General features: G+C 36.2%; 2 protein-coding genes across 2 annotated transcripts; both read left to right on the top strand.

Moving 5' to 3' along the window:
* Positions 1–3,158: 3,158 nt before the first annotated feature.
* Positions 3,159–9,950, top strand: LOC101551887 (olfactory receptor 5D13-like). The gene is made up of 3 exons (XM_055143740.1): positions 3,159–3,167; positions 5,837–6,809; positions 9,883–9,950. Exons 1-3 carry the CDS (start codon positions 3,159–3,161, stop codon positions 9,948–9,950), a joined length of 1,050 nt encoding a protein of 349 aa, XP_054999715.1.
* A 5,620-nt stretch (positions 9,951–15,570) lies between these two features.
* LOC101552426 (olfactory receptor 5D14-like) lies at positions 15,571–19,131 on the top strand. The gene is made up of 2 exons (XM_055143741.1): positions 15,571–15,740; positions 18,189–19,131. Exons 1-2 carry the CDS (start codon positions 15,571–15,573, stop codon positions 19,129–19,131), a joined length of 1,113 nt encoding a protein of 370 aa, XP_054999716.1.
* Positions 19,132–26,954: the final 7,823 nt, after the last annotated feature.

Raw genomic sequence — 26,954 nt, forward strand, 5'->3', positions numbered from 1 at the left:
TTCCTGTACTGTTTTGGGGGTCACACATGCCATAGTTCAGGGGTTATTTCTGGTTCTGTGCTGAGGGTGCAGTGGTGTTGCTCCAGGAGGTTCTTTTATTATCATGTAATGCCATGGTGGGTGTGATGTTGGGGTAGGTTGGTAAATTGAGCTTGTGGATATGACAGATTATACTGAGCCTCTTACATGCGATGCATATACTCCAACTACATTACCTCCTCCACAAACCCAAGCCTAAGCACCATAATGAAATAAATATGCACATAATCATAATAATGTCTGCTATATAAATTTGGTAGTAAACACGTGATCAAAATAAAATCATTCAAAAGTATATAGTAGCAATATACTGATTTGAGGAGTATTAGAATAGATGTACCTGTAAGTTTTCATGAATTCAAGAGACATAGTCTCTACAATACGGTAAATTAAGCATTGAAACATAAAGATACACACACTAATGATTTTGGAAAAACTCTATGAATTGAAGCAGAAGAAGTATCCTCTATTTTGTTTCTAATTATTATGACAATTTATTAGGATTCTCCAGGTCTGTGTCTCTCAAGTCAGGCAGTTTATAAAACAAATAATATAATTATGAGTTCAGTTTCCAGATATGCCTGTTCCATAGATCTCTCTGGTGGCTCTAAAATTTCTTACAATTTAAAAAATAATATTTCTTATTATCTGTTGAATTATACTGCAAAACTAATTAACTATATAATGAAACATATCACTGTCACTGTCACTGTCATCCCGTTGTTCATCAATTTTTTCGAGCGGGCACCAGTAACATCTCTCATTGAGAGACTTATTGTTACTGTTTTTGGCATATCCAATACACACAGGTAGCTTGCCAGGCTCTGCCGCTAGGGCTCCATACTCTCGGTAGCTTGCCGGGCTCTCAGAGAGGGGCGGAGGAATAGAACACAAGTCGGCTGAGTGAAAGGCTAATGCTCAACCGCTGTGCTATCGCTCCAGCCCAATGAAACATATGGACATTAAAAATTATTTTATGTATAAACATAAATTATTTTATGTATTATTTTATATAAAGCTATTCACAATAATTGATTATATTCAATATTCCAACAGCAACCCCACCATCACTATACTTCCCACACCGTATTTAGAATTATTCCACCTCAGTCCCCCAAGCCTGCCATCAAAGCAGAATATAACAACTTATTTTGTATTGCTTGTTATGAATAATCCTTTAAAGATGATCCAAAAATATTTCCTTAGAGGAATGTGTGAGAAGATTGTTGTATTACCCTGGAACCATTAAACTATTGCCTTTTTACTACATGAAAGTTTGCTGACACCCGTTGTAAGAGATTTAGAAATTCTATGTCATAATGTCGTAGATGCTTCAATATAAATATTTGAATGATGTTGATATATGAACTAAACATTTGAGTATGTCATTGTTCAATTTTAAGAAGAAATTAGAGATCATGGCCTGTAGATGAATTATCTCTTCGATATGTTTCTGCTACTGACAAGCATTTGAAAAAAAAAGGATTAATGAATTAACTTCTACGATGAGATTGTTCTTGATCATTAATTAGTGTATTTTCAAGATAATTAAAAGATCAGGTGTTTTATCTAGTAGTCTCTTTGCAATCATGTAAACCCTATTGCAATAACATTCTCTAGAGTTAACATCCCCAAGGCCTTGTTTTTATATATATATGTATTATATATATAGACACATAACAGTGTGGTGTTAGAGTTACCTTTCGGATTTTCTTCTTTTGTGAACACATCTGTGGTTATATTTAAAACAGTGAAAGATAAGTTCATTTTTATTTAATGTATATTTAATGCATAATTTCCTAATAACATTTTTAAAGTTTGCAATTGTCTGCAAGTTGCTAAATGATCAACAGGAATTACCGATGTTGATAATTTTAGCAAAGAATTTTCCATAAATGACTGAGTCAAATTATTCTGTAGCTAGGTAAGTAAAATTAGTTTTTATTATACTCAATAAGAACGATATCATGTTTTTTCTCATATTTAACAATCTTTGCAAAAATCAAATGATATTTATAGCCTAACTTCCTAATTCCTATTTAATTCAGTTTACTAGAAATATTTGATTCCTGATCTTACAACATGTGCATATGCAGCTTCTGAATTTTCTTCTACAAATTCCAATTTGTAGAATTGAAAGGAGAAATCATATTAGAATCTAGTGAGTATTAATGAGCAAAATATTTGTTCAATACATAAATGTGTGAATGTGACTTTTATTGCAACATATCTTTGAATTTGTCTTGCTTATTTATAAAGTCTGTGAGCTCTGAATATAACTGAATGTTTTCAGGATTTTCTTGATCAGTTTTTCTAAACTGTCTATGGACAAAAATTTTGTCATACTATTTGCAGTTATGCACAGTGTTCCTAGAAAAATTTTAGAGTAAAACATCATTGTTTATAAAAATGCGTTTTACAAATAATGGTTTCTCAAATAACTTATGTTTCTGGGCATACATGGTGGCAATTAAAATAATGTGACAGGTGTCACTGAAAATTTGAGAAAGGTGTTCATAGAAATTTACAAGTTCAGACATGTGAACACAGTTATTAACACTTAGAACTCAACAAAAAACTATGAACATTGACCAGATCTTCTGTTCTTATACCAGTTTTCTGGTGGTGGAGTGAAAGAACAAATATACCTGCGGGAAAAATGTGAAGGTCAGAACAACTTGAACAGATTTTGGCTGTTGAAGTTATCCTTAAGCCAATAATTTCTCTCTCAGACTTTGCCACAATAATACTAGAGGATGAAAAAGATTATTTGAAAAGCATTGAAGATATATGTGTATCGATGAAAATTTCATTTTTACATGAAATTTTTGTAAAATTTAGTAAAATTGAAAATATACTAAAATGATGTAGTATGTGTGATGGAAGAAAACTTGAAACTAACAAAAGGTATATAAAAGTGCAGTTGAAGTAAAGGACAGGTATATATTGATGATGCAGTTATGTTTATGAGTAGAATCCATATAGTAACTTTGCATGGTTTTGGAAGAAATTGCATAACTGAGTGGAATCTAAAGAGCTCTTAATTACAACCATAATAACCCAGAATTTTTTTATGGCATTTTATGTGCAATGACCTTCCTCTTTTGCTTAGTGCATCCATGGTTTCAGTAAGCAATCAGGAATTAGCTGAGACAGTAATTTTACATACTGGTAAAAATACACTTGAGATTTTTTACAGCAATACAGGACATTTACAATTTAGATTACTCATCACTATTTTTTGCCCTGGAGACCTTATTTGAGGCTAATTTGGGGTTCTTCAGTCCCAAGAGATTTCAGGATTATTATTGGTTCTCTAAGCCTAAAGGTGTGTTTATAATGTATTTCTGATTTAACAAATTCATCTGGACACTTTATTGTCATTTTCACTAACACATATTACTAGTATTCACTAATTCAAGTACTCTTTCATTGAGGAATGCATGTAATCCCAGTGTATCTGGGGAAGACTTCACATAGTAGCACAGTGCTTAGACAATGGCAGGAATCTACAGGTCTACTTAATCCTGACACACTTACATGGAAATGTTTTAAGATTTTACTCATTTACTTTTCAGAACTATTGAGTTCCTCTCAGGACCCATATACATCCCTACTTCAGATACCACTTGCAAGACCACAGTTTTATCTGTACTCTTATTAAACTGGCTACAGAGAAGAGATTATAGTACTGTCTTTTTGCTTTATATTGATTTGTTAGGAGGAGGAAGCAGCAACTAGCAAATCAATATGGACTGGAGCGATAATAGCACAGTGGGGAGGGTGTTTGCCTTGCATGTTGCTGACCCGGGTTCAATTCTTCTGTACCTTTCAGAGAGGTTGCAAGCTAGTAAGAGTATCCTGCCTGCATGGCAGAGTCTGGCAAGGTACCATGGCATATTTTATATGCCAAAAAGAGTAACAACAAGTCTCACAATGGAGACATGTCCACTCGAGCAAATCGATGAACAACGGGATGACAGTGCTATTGATTTGCTAGAGTGTGTTCAAAACTAAAGAAGCACTTTGCCTTTTTATGGATAAACATAATGTAGAATAGTCAGATAGGAGTTATGTATGGGGAAAGGATACAGAACTTCCATGTAGTGGTTTGGTACATCCCTGCCTATCCTGAAGAATACTCTCCTATTGCTTATCCTTGTATTCTATGAAGATTTCTTATGTATAAATAGAGGATTAATTATTAAACCTGAAGTATAAAGTCAATCTTCATTTTTTGTCTCTCTGAGGGAGAACAAATTTCCACTGACAATTCTGATCCTCTGATCTCAGTGCTGGTTCTCTTGGTAACTTTCAAAGTCAATCTAGAGACATAAAATTTTTTTGGTCGCTCTTATTATTTAGAGAATTCACAGGTTTAATGTACAATCAAAATAAATGGAAAGATATAGACATTATGTAGTGAAAGTCATGTTCACATATTTATTGAACAGGTATTTGTATCATTGAATACTCACTCTATTCTAGAATACCTTTTTCTTGTGCACTGGACTTTGTAGAAGAAAACACAAAGATTATATGGTAAATGAGATAACATAAGTGAAATAGGAAATATTGTTGTAAATTAAATCGTCATATTGGTGAGAACATACTCATTGGAAATGATAAAGAATAATGAGCATGAGAAATGAAGAAGTAGAAGTAATGGGAATGGAGAAATAAAAAAGTCAAGAGTATACCATATGGAAGAGACTTAACTTGTTTCTTTGAAATATACTATGCAAAGCAAAAAACAATTGATTCATATATTTTTTTTCTTTTTGGGTCACACCTGGCGATGCACAGGGGTCACTCCTGGCTCTGCACTCAGGAATCACCCCTGGCGGTGCTCAGGGGACCATATGGGATGCTGGCATTAGAACCGGGGTCGGCCGTGTGCAAGGCAAATGCCCTACCCGCTGTGCTATCACTCCAGCCCCAATTTCATATTTTTTAAATCACAAAGAATACCTAAGGAATATGTTCTCCACCTGGCAAGTTAGAGGTAGACCAAGTTGAACATTTATTGTTGCTACGGCATTAGTCTTCAGCAAAGTATATATTAGACATAAAAACTTAAGTGGAGCCCGCATGGCAGAGCCTGGCAAGCTACCCGTGTGTATTGGATATGCAAAAACAGTAACAATAAGTCTCTCAATGAGAGACATTACTGGTGCCCTGCTCGAACAAATTGATGAGCAATGGGATGACAGTAATATTTATAACACAAAGTTCTCTAAGCAGTATTTGAATAGACTAATAAAGGGCAAAGATTGTGATTTTAATATTAACTTAAAAGTTGTTATTCACAGAAATCCTTCTCCTAAGTAGAAAACATTAAGACACAAATGAAAATAAACTATGGATTTTTGGTAAAGAAAATTTAGATATAGACATATGAACTCTTTAAAAACAAATTTAGATGAACCATGACTTCATGCCTCTGTTTAATTTTCAATTTTAATTAGTCATAGTCAAACAGAATAGGTTGTAGGAAAATTGTCAAGTGCCTATGTTGCCTTAAAGTCAAAATTTTTAATGAATAGATGCAAACTTTTAGATTGTTTATTACTAGTAAACAAAGTGTCTCTGCAAATATTATGGTTTATCTTTTTAAATGTATGCTGTTAAGTTCTACCTATGTTCTTTAATCCAGTGACATTTCAATTGCTCTTTTTATAGAAAGTTGCCTGACATTTTACAATTGTGATGGTAGTAGATTATAGTTTTTGAGGCAAGATATTCACTGAACACAGATATCTATTATATCACTACTCACAGATCTTTCCATATCTAGATATTGTGTGTCAGTTCTCTGAATAAAATTGGCTCTGTTCTTTCCAGGATCCCAGAAAACCAGAGTGTTGAAGCCACCTTCATTCTCCTGGGATTTTCAGAATATCCTGTTCTCCAGATGCCTCTGTTCCTGTTATTCTTAATAATTTACATCGTCGCTGTTGTAGGGAACCTGGGTATGATCTTGGTGATCAAGATCAATCCCAAACTCCATATCCCTATGTACTACTTCCTCAGCCACTTATCTTTTGTCGATTTCTGTTACTCTACAGCTGGTACACCCAAACTGCTAGAAAACTTGGTTGTGGAAGACAGAACCATCAAGTTTGCAGAATGTGTCACTCAATTCTTCTTTCTGTGTTCCCTTGTGGTGACAGAAACATTCATGTTGGCTGTGATGGCCTATGACCGATTTGTGGCCGTTTGTAAGCCTCTACAGTACACAACTGTGATGTCCCATAAGCTTTGTGCTACGTTGGTGGGTGCATCATACTCTTGGGGTGTAGTTTGTTCCACCACTCTTAGCTACTTTCTACTGGATTCATCATACAGAGGAAGGAACATCATAAACAACTTTGTTTGTGAACACGCTGCCATTACCTCTGTCTCTTATTCTGACCCCTACATCAGTCAGCTGCTCCTCAATATTATTGCTACCTTCAATGAAGTAAGCACCCTGATCATCATTCTTACTTCCTATGCTTTCATTTTTATCACAGTCATGAAGATGCCTTCTACAGGGGGAAGGAAGAAAGCCTTCTCCACTTGTGCCTCCCATCTCACCGCCATTTCTGTCTTTCATGGGACCATCCTCTTTCTCTACTGTGTTCCTAATTCCAAAAATTCATGGTTGATGGTCAAGGTGGGCTCTGTCTTTTACACAGTGGTTATCCCCATGCTCAACCCACTGATCTATAGTCTTAGAAACAAAGTTGTGAAAGAAACAGTTAGGAAATTATTTCATATTAAATTATGTGATGATAAAATATAAAAAATATGTGATTACTTCTCTAGAAAGTATTGGATATAATTATTCTATATTGAGTCCATATTGAATATTATAACATTTAAGGTGACATTCTTTCACCTGTCTGATGTCTTGTAATGTAAATTGAAAATTTCTTAGCTTTGTTCAAATTCTGAATTCATCCACACCTCAATTCAAGGGTGTAAAATTCATTCATTTTGCTCTATATATTTCCCATTTCTCCTTCTTTTTCTTCTAAAATGGTCTTAATACAAATCTTTTGCTTACTAAAAATAATATTATTCATATTAATAGTTACAAAGCTCAAAATTGTAAATTGTAAAGCTAATATTTTAATTAAAATTCACATTAGCATTCCTTATTTAGCCTTTATAACATGTGATATCCTTTCCAATTTCTATTTAAAATTTGAAATAAATTTGTGTGTATTTCTTTTTTATTTTTTTAAATTTTTTTATTAGTAAATCACCAGTAGGTACAGTCACAAACTTAGGAACTTTCGTGTTTGCAATTCAGTCATACAATGATCGTTTACCCATCCCTTCATTAGTGCCCATTCTCCTCCACCAATATTCCCAGTATCCCTCCCACCATCCTTACCCCAACCCCCACTACCCCACCCCACCTATGCTGCAGGGCATTCCCTTTTGTTCTTTCTCCTTTTGGGAGTTGCAGTTTGCTATAAATGTATTGAGTGGCCATCATGTTCAGTCTATAGTCTACTTTCAGCACGCATCTTTCAACTTGAACAAGTCCTCCCAACATCATTTACTTAGTGTTCCCTTCTTTATTTGAGCTGTCCCCCCCACCCCAGCATGTGAGGCTGTTTTCCAAGCCATGGATCAGACATCCTGGTCCTTATCTCTACTACTCTTGGGTGTTAGTTTCCCATTCTGTTACTTTATATTCTACAGATGAGTGCAGTCTTTCTATCTATGTCTGTCCTTCTCTTTCTGACTCATTTCACTCAATATGATGCTTTCCATGTTGATCCACTTATGTGCAAATTTCAGGACTTCATCTTTTCTAACAGCTGAATATCAAACAAAGTATGAACAGTATGAAGAAGACATACTTGTGACATACATACTTATGATGAAGACACTTACTCATTAATATAAATGTAGACTATACATAAAGATTGAACACAATACCCTGAATATCATTTTGTAAATCTAAATTAAATTCTAAAAAGCCAACTGCATAATTTACATTCAATTATTCAAAAACTTGGTACCTGGGCAGATGGCTCTCACATGGGACCTGCCGTCCCGGCTTTCCCCAGAGCTCCCCCCAAAAAGGGTCTTGGTCTCCTGCTGGAGCAGTGGCGGCCTCAGTTATTATTTTTTTTAATTTAAGTATAATCTGTATAACCTTTTTCTCTGAAAAATGCACTGGCCATCTCAACCACTCTATGTCAAATAGACCACTAGCTTATACTAACTTCTCAGTAATTATCAGTGAACAATAGAATCTGCACAAAATCTTTGGAAATAGAGCATAGCCTTAAATCCTTCACTAGAGACCCCACATAAATCCGGAGGAGTGTCCAAGAGTAAGGAAGAATTCTAGAATAGGAAAAAGGCTACCGTCATCAATTCAGCACAGCCAGAGCAGCCCCCTGCCCTGCAGCAACAGGGAATAGAGATAGACAATTAGAAGGATCCAACTTGATACTTCCATAACAATATGAAGAAACAGCGAAAATCCCCTCCACATAGAGAAAATAAAGAAAAGATTCCAGAAAACTCAACAGAGGCTACCCACTTATACGACCTCTCAGATAAAGAATTCAGAGAGGACATCTTGAGGAGAGTCGACCTACTTCAAGCAACCATGGAACAGACATCCAGTAAATTAAGGAAGGATATAAATAAAGCATTGGAATGGTCCACGAAGAAAATATAGGAAGAAATGAGAGCATAAACTTCAAAGCTACGAACAGAAGTCACACAAATAAAGGAATCAATAGATGAAATAAAAATCTCAATAGGAACCCTAAACAGTAGAAAGTTACAGCCGAAGACAGAATCAGTGAACTTGAATATGAGTTGCACAAAGCTTAGAGACAACAACAAATAATGGCAAAAGACCTCAAAATGGCTCTAGAACAAATCAGTCCTAGGAGATGACCTCAAGAGAAACAACATAAGAATCATTGGAGTCCCAGAAGCACAGGGAAGAAACCCCAATGAAAAAAACACAGTGAAAGACATCATTGCCAAGAAATTCCCACAGCTGGAGAAGGCAGGCATCCAGATCCAAGGAGTCTGAAGAATACCAGCAAAAAGAGTCCAGAATAAAAAGACTCCAAGGCATATCATAGTCAAAATAACAGATGCTGTGGATAGGGACACAATACTTCAAGCAGCAAGGTCAAAGAAGGAAATCATATACAAAGGAGTACCCCTTAGATTTACAGCAGACATATCAGAGGAAACCCTCTAAGCTCAAAGACAATGGTGGGACATAGTGAAAAAAACTGAACAAAATGAATGCCTCACCAAGAATACTTTATCCAGCTAAACTCTCACTCAAACTCCAAGGAACCATACACTATTTCTCGGACAAACAATAGCTCAGGAACTTCATAGACTCAAAACCAAATGTAAAAGAAGGACTAAAGGGGATATTGTAAAACAAGGAAGAACCCCACAAACACAACAAACCCCACAGAAAGATGACACAAAACTCCATGATAATCTCTCTCTATGTCAGTGGCCTAAATGCACCAATTAAGAGACACAGAGTGGCAAAATGGATCTGGAAACTAAACTCAACTTTCTGCTTCCTGCAAGAAACACAACTGAACACTCAGGACAAACACAGACTCAAAGTCAAAGGATGGAAAAAAATCCTGCAGGCAAACAACTCCCTAAAAAAGCAGGAGTGGCCATACTAGTATCCGACAACATAGATTTCAGGTTGAAAAAGATTAGAAGGGAGAGCTAATGTCATTTTCTATTTGTCAAGGATATGTACAACAGGAAGGAATTACACTCTTAAACATATATGCACCTAATGAATGCCAGCTAAATACTTAAAACAACTTCTAACAGACTTTAAAGAGGACATCGATAGCAGTACAAAAGTAGTTGGAGACTTCAACACTGCCATCTCTGGATAGAACGACAAGAACAAAACTCAGCAAGAAAACACTGACTCTGAAAGAAGAAATGGAAAATAGAAGTCTAATAGACCTATTCAGGGCCTTACACCCCAAAAAGAAAGAATACACATTCTTTTCCAGGGCACATGGAACATTTTCCAAAATAGACCATGTACTGGGCCACAAAACATACCTCAATAGAATTCAGAAAACAGAAATTTTATCAACTATCTTTTCAGACCACGATGCGCTGAAGATAGAAGCTAATCACACACAGACACGGAGAACCAAAGCAAACACATGGAAATTGAACAATGAGTGGGTCAGGAAGGAAATCACGGAAGTAATCAAGAGATACCTCGAAACAAATGAGAATGAAGACATGAGCTACCAAAACATAAGGGACATGGCTAAAGCCATGTTAAGAGGAAAATTTGTAGCTCTGCAAGCATTCCTCAGGAAGAAAGAAAGGACGTACATAGATAGCTTGAATTCACAGCTTAAGATTTTAGAAAAGGACCAGAAAAAGGAACCCAAACCAGACCGAATGGAAGAAATAATAAAAAAATTAGAGCAGAAATTAATGACATGGAAACCCAGAAAACAATCTGAAAGGTCAATGAAACCAAGAGCTGGTTCTTTGAGAAAATAAACAAGATTGATAAACCGCTAGCAAGACTCACAAAGAAAGAGAGAGAAAACCCTAGTAAACCAAATCAGAAATAAAAAGGGGGACATCACAACAGAAACCAATGAGATTCAAAAGATTATAAGAGACTACTTTGAAAGTCTGTATGGCAGGAGACAAAAGAACCTAAAAGAAATGGATAAATTCCTTGATTCCTACAATCTCCCAAGACTGAACCAAGAAGACTTGGAGAACCTGGATAGGCTCATTAATATCAAGGAAATTGATAACATAAACAAAATTAATGCCTCTAAACTTAAAGTTTATTGTTTTATTTTCATCATTTTATACCATATATATGCATGTAAGTACATGTAAATGCGATAGTTTGCATCATAAAAATAAATGACTTTTTATTATTATTATTTTTTTTTTAGTTTTCATTTGAAAAGCATTTTAATTAGGGCAGTATTTTTTTAATTATTTTATTAAATCACCGTGTGGAAGATTACAATGCTTTCGGGCTTAGGTCTCAGTTATACAATGCTGAAACAACCATCCCTTCACCAGTGCCCATATACCACCACCAAAAAAAAAAAAAACAAACACCCACACAGTACACCTCCCATCCTGCTCCCCCACCCCCTACCTTGTAACTGATAAGTTTCATTTTACATTCTTTTTACTTTGGTTACATTCAATGTTTCAACACAAACCTCACTATTGTTGTTAGGAGTACCCCACTAGATTCAGACCTACTGTGAAGACAAATAAGGTTTTGAATTTATGTACTTTAACAAGAAGTCCAGGGATATTTCTTCCAGATAGATAATTGCAGGCTTGAAAACCCCATCTGTGGTCGTCTTAATATGGCGGCCACCGCGCCCTTCATCCCCGGAGAGAAAGAGGCGAGAGAGAGAAATACCTTTCCCCTCCTGGGCGGGCACGGGGCCGAGGTTTAGTTCTCAGGCTGGAGACATTCTGCGAGGAGTTGATTATTTTGGTTTTTCTATTTGCTTGCTTTGATTTACTTGCTTCTGAGTTTTAGAAAGGTTTACATTTGGTGGTGAAAAGTGTCCCACGGAGTGGTCAATGGACCTGGAAACCCTACAGGTAATTCTTAGCTTGTTGAAGGCTATTTTCTAAAAGGATTGATACTATTGTTTAAAAAAAAGAGATAAATTATCAGAAAAACTTAAAAAGGGATTCATTTATCAGCCATTTTGGTCTGTACTTTACGACTGTTTTTAGCAGCATCTGTCCAAATTCTTGACTGCTATATTATCTGCTTCCAGCTTGATATATACATCTTGGTTATAATTTCTTGATATTTCAAGATAATGGCACAATTAAATAACCACTACTGTGACAACTAAATGTAGCTACACTTAAAATCCTGCTAAATGAAACTCCTAGTCTTCTATTCATTTTAGAGTTCTACTTGGGAGCTCCCCACCCCAAGAAACTTCTAAAGGGAAAAGTGGTACTCAAAAAAGAAAAATAGGGGCCTGGAGAGATAGCACAGAGAGTAGGGTGATTGCCGTTCTCATGGCTAACCAGGGTTTGATTCCCACCATCCCATATAGGTCCCCTAAGCACCACCGGGGTAAATTCCTGAGTGCTGAGTCAGGAGTGACCCCTATGCATCGCTGGGTGTGAACCAAAAAGCAAAAATCAAAAAAAAAAAAAGAAAAGAAATTGAAAAAGTGAAAAAAAAATGAAGATACAAAATGAACAGAAAACACTTCTCTGACAAAGACTGATGGATGCCCAACAGGCATATGAAAAATGCTCTTCATTACATATTATTAGTAAAATATAATCGAAACAACAATGAGATAAACACAGAGTGATTGCACCTATTTGTGGAATGTAAAGTAACATAATAAGAGAATAATACCTAAGGATAGAAGAGAGAAGGGTCAGGAAAATCACTGAATGGTTTGGAAGCTGATCTCATGTGTTGGGGTGAAAGGCAGGTGGGATGGAAAAGATACCACTAAGTAAATGAGTGTTGAGGGATCGCTCGTGATGGTAGATATGTGCAGAACGTTGACTATGGGCCAAATGTGATGGTTTCTTAGTGCCTATATTGCAAACCACAACACCCAAACCGAGAGAGAGACTAAGAGGGAATGTGGCTGTCACAGAGGCAGGGGATGAGGAGTGGTGGTGGCGGGAAGGACGCTGGGAAAATCAGTGGTTGAGAATGGGCACTGGTGGAGGGATGGGCACTCAAACATTGTTTGATTGAAATGTAATCATGAAAACTTGTAAGTCTGTAACTGTATCTCATGGTGACTCATTAAAATAAAAAAAAGTAACATCTCAGAAGCAGATGGAAGTAACAGGGGGTAAAACTCAAGGGTCTTGTTTGCATTGGTGTGTAGAGAAGTGGTACAGCTATAAATGTGAACCAAAAAAAACTAACAGCATTAGGAACAAGAGGTTCCAACCAGTACAACCAATTTAAAAATATTCCTGCCAAGGAGACAGATGGGGAGATGGGAAGGGTACCTGGGGACAGACACTGGTGAAGGGAAGTTGAGGCTGGAAGTTGGATTGGTGCTCAAACATTCAATGCCTAAATATCAACCCTGAATAACTTTGTAAATCACAGTGCTTCAACACACATTTTTTTTAAAAAAGGAAAGTTAACCTCACCACACAATACTAAAGAGACAGAACATAAAAAACAATACAGGTATGAGAACTAATTATGTAACTTTATGGCCAATTAGAGTTTGACATATTTCTATGTAAAAACACACAACATAATTTAGATAAATGCTTATTTCTATTTTAGCTTCCAGATGCTTTTTCCTTTGAATGTTCTCTGCATCATAGGTATCTACATATAAAATAATTTTCAGTTAATTTAACATTTGACAAAAAGATTAATGAATATCATAGCGAGATGAAAATGTTTACTAGGACTTAGAAGAAGGTACATACTCCAAATTAAATGAACTGTTATCTTATATAATTGTTCTGTGTGGTCTCTAGAGCAATTCCTGAGTGAAACTCTCTTGGGTTTGCATCATTAAGGTCCTGAAAGTATAAACCAATTATGGTTATTATGTCATCTATTTGGTCTTCCATTGTCTCTGTCATCATAGCATATTTTTAAATCCTTAAACAGAAGATCTTATTTCTGCCACTTGTACTGGAATACACTTAGTGTTCATATTATATTTTTAGATTTATTATACTTTAGACTTGTCTCACGGCAAGAACTTTTCTTGTGTCCTTTCATTTTAACAAGGAAGCTTCCATATGACTGAGTCAAATTTTACTACATTCAGGTGAGCCAATTTATTTCATGATTTGGTCCATTTTTTCAAGGACCATCAAGTTTGAATAATCCTTGAAAATAAAAATATAAACTGATATCTAACTACCTTGTCACCTAGTTAGTTTTCTTCAGTTGTTCCTTCTCTTTTATCTCATTTGGTATTATTATACACTGATCTTTTTCAATAGAAAATAATTTTAGTTTTCTTTATCTCAATATGCTTATCCTTGCCTTTATACACAAGTAATAACAATAAGAAAAAAAGAGACATATGTAGATTCATAATTATATATCTGCTGTGTTGTATTCTTTGTAATGTTTTGCAATGTTCCTGAAGCAGTTCCAATAGGAATAAAATTACACTGGGCTTATAGTTTCAAGTTATCATTTCAAAAACATCAATAATATTGCTGAGCTCATGGTAGAAATGGAATAAGGAGGCTGTGATGGCAGTCAAGCGAAGTTGGAGAGACTGAAAGGGAGCAAAAAGAAGTTTAGGTTTTTTTTAGAAGTTTATTTTTTAGCTGATTTAACAGTGTCATTCCCTAAGTCCCCAAACTTCCCGAAAGGGTCTGAAAGTCCATCACAGGTTTCAAATGGGAACAATGGGCTGAGTTCCTAAGGGATATGCCCGAAGGGTACTGTATACTTCATGTGCTCCTGCAATAGCCACATTTTCTCTCTTCTGATTCAACACTGGCATGAATTTACCAGGTGCCTGGATGAGGACCCAGTGAACTAAACTAATTTCTTAGGTTCATAGGAGAGTGACTGGGGCACAAGGATGAGGTTATCCTAATGACAGTCCAATGCTTCAGCTGTGAGGCTGCAGTTCTTGCTATTAGCAGGATGACCCAAGAGCTGGTGGCAGTAAAGACTCCTCTAAATTGCAATTGTATTGTTTCTGGTGGTCCTTTGATAGGACCACACAGCATTGGGGGATCCAGGGAATTTCGGGTATAGTAAGGACCCCAACATCCCAGGTTTCATTTGCAATCCATTATTGGTTTTCAGGCCATTTAAAGAAGTTCAGTTTACTTATGAAATGACACAGTGAAATCAGCTAAAAATAAATAAATAAATAAACTTATCAAAAGATTAAGCTTTTTGTTGCTTCCTTTCAGTCTCAACACTACTACTCGGATAAACCATGTTGTAACTATACTTGTGGACAAGGGATGGGTCAGAATACACTGAATTATGTTTATCCTTCAAGGCTGTGCTTTCACTTTTAATCCTACACTGTATGATGGTCTTGTACTAACCCCAAAGAATAAATAGCCAAGCATGGAAAATACACAAAATAAAATATGCTTATTGATATTATGTGCATGCAATATTGTTTTCATAAAGTTTTTAAAGTACCTTTGAAAAATAAAATTTCCTATGGCGAAACTATCGTAGAATCAAATGTTAAAAATAATGATACTTGATCTAAAAAATGGTCAGAGATACTTGAATGATGCAATCATATATACATATGAATGTGGGTATGAAAACTTAAAATTTTTGTATGGTAACTGATTTGAAACTACATAGCATTTAGTTTCTATTAGTAATCAGGACTATGATTTTTTAGGCCACCTATGGTAGAATAATTTTCCATCTGCCTAGTGCAATATGAAATCTCAGGAAGTATTTGAAACCAGGCTTTCAAAAAAAATGAATGTCATAATAGGAAAAAATACTAGAAAACATAACAGTGTTGAGGCATCATGCAGATAAATGTTGCAGAATTTGACCTGAATAATGTCAAATATCCAAATTACAGACTCAGGGAGAAACAGATTTATTTTTATGCTGGCATGCTTAGAACACTTTCTCTCCAAAGTCTCAGCCTCCAGCACAGCAAAGCAGCGTGCTTTTTCTTTGATGAGATCCCAAAGTAAAGAGCAGGATCCAAGGGAGTGTCATTAGCAAAGAGACAACAGGGAGCAAAGAAAATGGAATCAGCAAACAATCAGGGAAGCCACAGAGGGGATCCAGAAGAGAGGGTGGCAGATGCCCTAATGGAAATTTCTGAGAGTGATCTAACTCACCTCTGTTGTTTCCAGGTTCTGAGAAGTTGTATAAATCACTTCTGCATCTTGAAACGTATTTTCCTGCCACATCAGTGCTAGGGCATTGATAAAATTATCCAATGTATGATTTTACCAATCTATACTATTTTATGTAATTCAGAAATCCTTTTTCCCATAAGGTCTTACGACTACTTGTTGTGAAACAGGTTTCAAGATTATTGTAATACATTGCAATTTACAACATTCAGAGATAACTGATAGATTTACTTAATTTTGTTGTCCTTTGCAGTCTAAGACTTCCCTCCAATTCATGCATCTGCTAATTGATGATTTGTGGGGCACTAACTCATTCGAATGTGCTGGGGAGTCTTCCATATGTAAGAATTCTTAGACACAATTAACCAGCTAATACTTAACTAAACCTTCATACGCTCTACTTGTAACTATAATCAGAGTCCATAGGTTTAAATCTCAGCCCTCTGCAATTCCCATCACTACTTCGTAAACCAGTTGCAAATTCACACTCTTACTCAACCTTTGCAAACACTGATCACAGGTAAGAGAGAGAGGTTTTTAAGACCCAATTTTGGTGCTAATTAAGTTCTTAAGTCATATATGAGGCTTTACTTGTTGTACTCTTGCTTATTGTTAAGGAATATACCATCAAAGAAATCACAGATGGTAAAAGTATAAGTAGGAAATTTCAGAGTGTCTACACCTTAAACAGATGACAACTCTTTCCTTGCATCTCCTCCTATTTACCAACAGAGAATTCTCCAAATCATAACACTTGGGATTTTATGGAGGCTTTATTCCAAGCATACAGAATAAAATTGTTGACTCTGGTAGGTTTATTCAACCTCTAGCTACTCGCTCACTCTCAGTAGTTCCTAGTGTGACAAAAAGTTCCAGCAATCAGGTCATAAGATCAGTTGGCTGGAAAATAGTCTCCATTCACATATGATTTCCAAAATTTTGTCATATACATGTGAAAATATTGTTTTAGTTTTCTTATTCTTTATAAAACTTTAAAGATTTGTGGGTAAGTGCCCAAACCAGGTGAAATCCAAATATACTTGCCATGTCATCAAAATATAATGCTCACTTATTCATTTATTCACTCAATGTTATTGAGCATGTATTCTATCTTAGTGTGTTCTATCTACCACTTATTATGTGAGTATTCTGTCATATTTTGATCTCAAGAATCATATACTAATAAGGAAATGACAAATATGACATGAAAATTTAATAATATATGTATATATTCATATATATAAGTGATATATATATAGTTACTAGTGAGTGAAATTGGCCCTCTTGATGACTCAATAGTTTTAAAATTATAAGTATTTTTCTGACCATGAGGAACAAGTCAAATGAAAATAAGGTTAACTTGGAGGTAAGAAATTCAGAGAATGTCTGGAAAAACCCAGGGAATATTTAGAGAAGTGTCTACATATATTCTATGAAACCTTGGAGGTTTACTAGGCAGAGACATAATTGCCATACTCCTGTAACCAGATATTGTTCTTGTATCACTTGTCTTCCTATTGATCTCGATTTGCTTGAGCGTGCGCCAGTAACATCTCCATTTGTCCATGTCACATGCTTGTGTAGCCCAATGATATCTAATCACTCCAGGAAGAGGAAGAGCCTCAAACCATTCACTCAGGGTTTTGACGAAGAAGTCTGATGATCTTGTTGGTGGGTGGCCATGCAGTGCAGTCAATAACAGCTCTAGTCCAGCGGTCATCTCTGAATTGCATTACATGTCCGGCCCATCTGATTTTTGATGTCTTGGCAAATGAGATAGCATCACTGATTCTTAACCATTGACTGAGGTTGGAACTCTGGATTCCTCCTTCTCTCACTTGAGTGAGACGTGATACTCCTAGCATAGCTCTTTAGGTTCCTCTTTGGGATACCCAAATAGCCTTCTCATCCTATTTGCATAGAGCCAAGGTCTCTGAGGCAAATGTTAGTGCAGGAAGAAGATATTGGTTATTTTTGTGAAATACCGTGTTTGTAAATGATGTGTATCATCTTGTGAAATAATCAATGACCAGTTGTACTGTAGTTGTTTCCCATAATCTGTTTTAATTTATAGATAATTGAACGTACACAATCTTTATATTTACTATCAATTAAGAAAGCAAACAATTTTAGCTTTATGGACAAAATGGTTGAAAGCAAGGATTTTCCAATCACTATTTAAGAATTATGAATCAATCATTACTTCTATATTTAATATACTTATTCCAAATTTAGTTTCTGAGTTCTCTTAAGAAACATTTCTATTTTATTCACAGGTACTGGGAAAACCAGAGTGCTGAAGCCACATTCATTCTCTTGGGCTTTTCAGAATACCCAAATCTCCAGGTGCCTCTGTTCCTACTGTTCTTCACCATCTATATAGTCAGCGTGGTAGGAAATCTAGGCATGATCTTGGTGATCAAGAGCAATCCCAAACTCCACACCCCCATGTACTATTTCCTCAGACATTTGTCCTTTATTGATTTTTGTAACTCTACAATTGTTATACCCAAGCTTTTAGAAAACTTAGTTGTGGAAGACAGATCCATCACTTTCCCAGAATGCATGGCTCAATTCACCTTATTATGTATGTTTGTGATGACAGAACAGTACTTGTTGGTTGTGATGGCCTATGACCGGTTTGTGGCTGTTTGTAATCCTTTGCAATACACAACTGCAATGTCCCAGAAGCTTTGTGCCATGTTGGTGGCTGCATCATACTTTGGTGCTATATTTTTTTCCATGACCTTTTGCAGTTTGCTCTTCAGATTATCTTTCAGAGGAAGAAATATCATTAACAACTTTATTTGTGAATATAATGCCATTGTCTCTGTTTCCTATTCTGATCTCTACATAACCAACATGGTCATAATTGCCTCAGGAAATTTCAATGAATTAGGCTGCCTTATCATCATTATTACTTCTTATGCTTACATTTTTATCACAGTCATGAAGATGCTTACTGCAAGGGGGAGGATGAAAGCTTTCTCCACGTGTGCCTCTCATCTCACTGCTATTGTCGTCTTCTGTGGGACCCTCTTCTTTCTCTACTGTGTTCCTAACTCCAAAAATTCATTGCTGATGTTCATGGTGGGCAATGTATTTTATGCAGTGGGTATCCCCATGCTCAATCCATTGATCTACGGTCTTAGGAACAAAGTTATGAAAGAAACAGTTAGGAAATTCTTTCATATCAAATTATCCAGTGATGAAATATAAAACAAAATATGAGATTACTTTTTTAGAAAGTATTGGTATAGTTATTCTATAGCGAGTTCATCTTGAATATTATAATATTTTAGGTGACATATTTTCACCTGTCTAATGTCTTGTAATGTAAATTGAAAATTTCTTAGCTTCGTTCAAATTCTGAAATCATCCACATCTCAATTCAAGGGTGTAAATTCTTTAATATTGCTCTCTATATTTTCCAATTTCCCTCTTTTCTTTCTAAAATGATTTTAATGCAAATATTTTATCCTTCAATAAGAACATTATTTACATTAATAGTGATAAAGTTCCAAATTGTAAACTAAGATTTAATTAAAATTCACAACATTAACAGTTCTCCTTTACGATCTGTACCATTTGATATCCTTTCAAATTTCTATTTAAGAATTTGAAATACATTTATGTGTATCTCATATATAATATGAACAGTTCTTATGATGAAGACATTTACTCATTAATACAAAAGTAGACTATATATAAAGATTGAACATGATATCTTAAATATAATTTCATAAATCTAAGTTCAATTCTAAAAACCCATCCTGCATAGTTTACATTGAATTATTCAAAGACTTGGAAACTGCGGTGTCAAGATCACACAGGGAAATCTGACCTAATTCTTTTTTAAATATCAGAATATGACAGAAAATTTACGATCACAAGCTTAGTTCAGTATAAATATCTTCTTATACATGCTAGGACATATTATAACTCATTATTTGCACGTCATTTTCTTATTTGAAAACTGCATTGTACTTATCATTTGTCACCAAGTTATGCTATCCATTAAAAACATTGAGGTTTCTAATTCATTTTCATTTAAATATGAGTTCCCAGTATCTTTTTCTAAGCTTTTTTCTGTATGCTATATTTTTCACAAGTATGTTGACAAAGACATAAGCACAGGTATTATTTGGAATCAAATATTTCTCCAATGATATGCATAATAATATCAATTTGATCTATGTTCTTTTTTTATTATTTCTTCTGACACCAACTTGTAACTTCAGATTTAATATCATGCTATGTCAATTAATCTTTTTCTTCTAGTTCATCTGCATATCATCTCTCTTGGATATTTCCCAAATCCAAAACATATTTTATATCATTTTCAGATCTATATGCTGCTATTTTGTGAGTCAAGTTACATCATGTGGTTAAGCCTGGATTCTAAGTGTGATAGTTTTCTCTCTCTTACAGAACACTAAAGTTTGACATCAACTGTTTGTGGTGAATGTAGAAGTGAGGAAATTAACTCAACATCTCACAAAGGTTGATTATAATACTTTTATAATGGATTTTTTAAATCTATTTTTTCATGCTTTTTGGGTCACACCTGGCAATGGACAGGAGTTACTCCTGGTTCTCCACTCAGAAATTTCCCCTGGCAGTGCTCAGGGTACCATATGGGATGCTGGGAATAGAATTTCGATCAGTTGTGTGTAAGGCAAAAGCCCTACCCACTGTGCTATTGCCCCAGACCCTTTTAATATTCTCAATGTAGATAAATAATTTTTTTAGAAATAGGTAACCCACAACTATTATTTGTTTTTATCAAATTTTCAGTAATTGTTAGGCTTTCAGTAAGAAGCTATGTGCTATGAAAAAGTATAATGCAAGATGAATAGAGGAGTCTTTGTAATCTTGATTCCATTTCCATGCTCTGATGGATGCTATCCATGAACTCATGTTCTAAGTCAGCCTTGCTAATGCTCTGTGTTTTTCTTCACCATCTTACTATTTTCTCCATTATGAAATTAGAAAGGTGTGTTCCAAATTTTTTTTAAATAAATTTTCAAACAATGATGAGTTAAATGTCCAGATTGGGAGTTTAAATGTTTTTTTTTCTTTTTTTGTTACTTAATGCACTTTAAAACACTAACATAATTTAAATTTTTTAAGACATACCACAGAATAATTGGTACTTTTCTTGGGAGGGCCTCCAGTTGTGGTCAAAAGACCCCTAGGACACACCTACTAATTTTTGCCAACTTGACTGGGTAGTTCAAAGCTAGCACCAAAGGATGCTTCAGTGTAAATTGGAACCTGCAGTGCCAAGAACACACAGGATATTTTAATTCTGACTTTCCTTTGGGGTTCCCAACGCCACATGCAAATGCTTGGGAGCATTTGATGCCAGGATTGATAGGAGGTGGGATTCTTGAAAGGCATGCACTTCTGTATTGCCTTCCCAGATCAACCTCTCTCTCACTCTCTCTGTACATATTTATATATATTCTATAGAAATAGGTAACGTCTGACTATTATTTGTCATCAATTTTTCAGTAATAATTAGGCTTACAGTAAAGCAGCTATTTTTATGAAAAGGTATAGTGAAAAATGAATATAGGAGTCTTTCTAATTCTATTGTATGTATAGTAGGGGGATTAAAACTGAGTTGGCCTGCACATGCCAGCCAAGAGCCCTACTACTTGTATTAGCACTTGAAATATATTTTAAGCATAGAATATACTTAACTTTTTAACTGTATTTTTTAACTTAGTAGCTATCTCTTCTTCTTCATTAAATTTGTTTTTAAAGAAAATTTTAAGTACATGAGTTCTGGTGTCAAAAATATTGCCTATATTTGGTACAATTTCTTTGTGGAGTATAGGCCACATCATATTTTTATATAGGGTTATGTACAGATAAATCTCAGAAGAGATCTCCTAGCCACAGAAATTCGTGAATACATGAAACTCCCTGCTATAAACTCCGGGTGCACTTGGGAGAGATTTAATCATGAATCGGTAAGACTGGGCTGATGGATGATGTCTCTATTTTTAATTAAAGTTATTTATTTTCATTTCCCCATTCCTGTGCCCTGTCTAAGTGTTCTTACATCTGCCTTCTGAGTGTCCTGGGACGCCCACCCATCCCCCAACCTCCCTAGATGTATGCCATGATGATATCTGGCCCCAAAGTGGGATTCTTTCCTGACTCCATTGTATTCAGAGTAGCAGTGTCAGAAAAACTTGTGGAATGTTTTCATGGTTGTCACCTGTCACAGAGGAAGACCTTTAGCACGTTCACAGAGGTGCCAGAGAGGGCTTGATGAAGGTGTGTCATGGGATAAGAAGCTGGAAGGGGGGCTGGAGTGATAGCACAGCGGGTAGGGCATTTGCCTTGCATACTCCTGACCTGAGTTCGATTCCCAGCATCCCATGTGGTATCCTGAGTACCACCAGGAGCGATTTCTGAGTGCATGGGCCAGGAGTAAACCCTCTGAGTCTCCAAATGCAAAAAAAAAAAAAAAAAGTTGAAGCTGGAATGGGGCTTACGTGATAGTCAAGCAATGAGGGCTCCCTGGCACAAATGGCTGACTTGGATTTGACTCCGGCATCCCATATGGTCCCCTGAGCACGTTCAGGAGTAATTCCTGAGTGCAGAGCCAAGAGTGACCCCCCAAACAAACAATAAAAAGAAGTGTAATATAGGGGCTGAAGATATAGTACTACAGGTAGGACTTGCCGTGCATGCGGCTGACTCGGGTTCAATTCCCAACATCCCATGTGATCCCTTCAGCACTGCCAGGAGTGATTTCTGAGTGGAGAGCTAGGAGTAACCTCTGAGCATTACCAGCTATGACCCAAAACTTAAAATAAAAGAGCTGGAGGTCTAGAGAGATTGTGCAATGAGTAGGGCACTTGCCTTGCATGTGGTAGACCTGGGTTCTGTCCCCTGCAGCCTACATGGTCCCTTGAGCATGACCAGAAGTGATTCCTGAGTGCAGATCCAGGACTAAGCCCTGAACACGGCCAAGTATGGGCCCCCACCCAAAACAAAAAGAAGCTGGAAGGCAATGAAGTAAACTGAAGCATCGGGGGCTCCCCCTGCCCCACAAACTCTAGCAAAAAATTCAGTAGGAGCCCTCAACAGTAGAATGGCTACAGCAGAAGACAGAATCAGTGAGCTTGAAGATGAACTGCAGAAAACAAATGGGCAACAACAAATAATGGAAAAAGACCTAAAAATGGCTCTAGGGAGAATAAGAGTCTTAGGGGATGACCTCAAGAGGAACAATATAAGGATCATTTGAGTACCAGAAACACAGGGAACTAATCCCAATGAAAACACACAGTTAAAGAAATCACTGCTAAGAAATTCCCAGAGATAGAGAATTCGGGCATCCAGATCCAAGGAGCCCGAAGGGTGCCAACTAAAATGGATGCCAATAAAAATTCTCCAAGGCATATCATAGTCAGAGATACGGATACCGTGGGTAGATACACAATACTGCAAGCAGCAAGATCAAAGAAGGAAATCACATACAAAGAGCACCCCTTAGATTTAAAGCAGACCTATCAGAGGAAACCCTCCAAGACCAAAAACAGTGGTGGGATATAGTGAAAAAACTCAATGAAATGAATGCCTCACCAAGAATACTTTATCCAGCTAAACTCTCACTTAAACCTAAGGGACCCATACACTATTTCACGGATAAACAACAGCTCTGGAGCTTCAAAGACTCAAAACCAAACTTGAAAGAAGGACCAAAGGGGCTACCATAAGACAAGGAAAAATCCTAGAAGAACAACAAACACTACAGAAAGATGGCACAAAATTCCATGACATTAATCTATCTTAATGTCAATGGTCTAAATGCCCCAATCAATATGCACAGAGTGGCAAAGTGGATTCAGAAACTAAACCAAACTTTCTGCTGCCTAAAGAAACATACCTGAACAGTCAGAGCAAACACAGGCTCAAAGTTAAAGGATGGAAAACAATCCTACAAGCCAACAACTGCCTCAAAAAAGCTGGGTTGGCCATACTAGTTCCGACAACATAGATTTCCGGCTGAAAAAGATTAGAAGGGACAGCGAAGGTTATTTTCTATTCATCAAGGGATATATGCAACAGGAAGAAATCACACTCTTAAATGTATACGCACCTAATGAGCTACAAGCTAAATACTTAAAACAACTCTTAACAGAATTTAAGGGGGACATCAATAGCACCATAATAGTAGTTGGAGACTTCAACACTGCCTTATCACCTCTGGATAGATCAACAAGAATAAAACTCAGTAAGGAAACAATGGCTCTGAGGAAGAGATGGAGGAGAGAGGGCTAATAGACCTATACAGGGCTTTACACTCCAAAAAGAAAGAATACACATTCTTTTCCAGTGCACATGGAACATTTTCCAAAATAGACCAGGTTCAGCGTCACAAAACATATCTCAATAGAATCGGGAACATAGAAATTCTATCAATTATGTTTTCAGACCATGATGCGCTGAAGACAGAATTTAATCACACACAGAAGAGGAGAACCAAATCAAACACCTGGAAAAATTAAACAACTCACTGTTGAACAATGAGTGGGTCACTAAAGAAATCAAGCAATAAATCAGAAGATACCTCAAAACAAATGAGAATGAAGACAAAAGCTACCAGAAACTATGGGATGCAGCTAAAGCTGTGATAAGGGGAAAATTTATACCCCCGCAAGCATTACTCATGAAGTAAGAAAGGGCCTACACAGATAGATTGACTTTGCAGCTCAAGATCTTAGAAAAGGACCAGCAAAAGGAACCCAAACCAAACCAAAGGAAAGAAATAATAAAAGTTATAGCAGAAATTAATGACATGGAAACCCAAAAAATAATCCAAAATATCAATGAAACTAAGAGCTGGTTCTTCGAGAAAATAAATAAGATTGATAAACAACTATCAAGACTCACAAAGAAAGAGAGAGAACCCTAGAAAACTGAATCAGAAATGAAAAAGGGGACATCACAACAGAAACCAGTGAATTTCAAAACATCATCAGAGACTACTTTGAAAGTCTGTATGCCACGAAACATGAGAACTAAAAGAAATGGATTAATTCCTTGATTCTTACAATCTCCCAAGACTGAACCAAGAAGACCTGGAGTATCTGAATAGACCAATTGATATCAACGAAATTGAAACTGGAATCAAAATTTTTCCCAAAAACAAAAGCCCAGGCCCAACGGTTTCACTAGTGAATTCTTCCAAACATTTAAAGGGGACCTGTTGCCAGTTCTCCTCAAGCTTTTCCAGGAAATTGAAAAAACAGGAACTCTCCCAAACAGTTTCTATGAAGCACATATCTCCCTAATACCAAAAGCAAATAAAGACACTGCTAATAAGAAAACCTACAGACAAATATCCCTAATGAAAACGGATGCCAAGATCCTCAACAAAATATTGCAAATAGAATCCAACAACTCATCAAATGGATCATACATCACGACCAATTCAGATTCATCCCTGGGATGCAAGGATGGTTTAACACTCAAAAATCAATCAACATAATCCATCACATCAACAAAAGTAAAAATTAAAACCATATGATCATTTCAATAGGTGCAGAGAAAGCATTTGACAAGGTCCAACATCCATTTATGATGAAAACTCTCACCAAAATGGGTTTAGAAGGAACTTTCCTCAAGATAGTCAAAGCCATCTACCACAAACCCATGGCAAGCATTATCCTCAATAGAGAAAAACTAAGGGTCTTTCCTCTAAGATCAGGGACAAGACAAGGATGTCCATTCTCACCAATTCTGTTCAACATAGTACTGGAAGTACTTGCAATAGCAATTAGGCATGAAAAATACATTAAGGGCATCCAAATAGGAAAGGAAGAAATCAAGCTCTCACTATTCTCAGATGACATGATTCTATACCTAGAGAATCCTACAACCTCTACTAAGAAACTCCTAGAAACAATAGGCTTGTATAGTAAAGTTGCTGGCTATAAATTCAATACCCCAAAATCCATGGCCTTTCTATATGCAATCAGTGAGACAAAGAAAAGTGCCATAAAAAAAACAATGCCATTCACAATTCTGCCACAGAAAATCAAGTACCTTGGAATCAGCCTAACTAAAGAGGTTAAGTATCTCTACAAAGAAAACTACAAAACTCTACTCCATAAAATAAAAGAAGTTGCGAGGAAATGGAAACATATTCCCTGCTCATGTATAGGAAGACTTAACATTGTCAAAATGGCAATACTCCCTAAAACACTATACAGATTCATTGCGATCCCTATAAGGATACCCATGAAATTATTCAAATAAATTGAACATGCAATCCTGACATTCATATGAAACAACAAAAACCCATGAATAGCTAAGGCAATTTTTGGGAAAAAGATGATGGGAGGCATCACCCTCCCTATCCTTAAACTCTACTACAAAGCGGTAACAATTAAAACAGTATGGTACTGGAACAAAGGCAGAGCCGCAGACCAATGGAACAGGGTGGAATTTCCCTACACACCGCCCCTATTGTATGAACATCTAATCTTTGATAAGGGAGCAAGAAATGTGAGGTGGAGCAAAGAAAGCCTCTTTAACAAATGGTGTTGGCATAACTGGTCAACTACATGCAAAAGAATGGGCTTAGACCTCGATCTAGCACCATGCATAAAATCAGATCAAAATAGATTAAAGACCTCCAATCCATAAGGTACATTGAAGACAAGGTTGAAACCCCCAACCCCCGCAATATTGAAGCTAACTGTATCTTCAAAGATGACACACAACTAAGCAATCAAGTAGAAACAGAAATAAACAACTGGGACTATATTAAACTCAGAAGCTTCTGCACCCCAAAAGACAGTGACAAAAATACAAAGGTAATCTACAGAATGGTAAAGGATATTCACCCAATACCCATCTGATCAGGGGTTGATATCAAGGGTATATAAGGAACTGGTTGAACTCTACAAGAAGAAAACATCTAACCCCATCAGAAAATGGGGCAAAGAAATAAACAGAAACTTTCTCAAGGAAGAAATACAAATGGCCAAAAGGCACATGAAAAAATGCTC

This window comes from Sorex araneus, chromosome 6, assembly GCF_027595985.1.
Source record: "Sorex araneus isolate mSorAra2 chromosome 6, mSorAra2.pri, whole genome shotgun sequence".
In the NCBI taxonomy this organism is placed as follows: domain Eukaryota; kingdom Metazoa; phylum Chordata; class Mammalia; order Eulipotyphla; family Soricidae; genus Sorex; species Sorex araneus.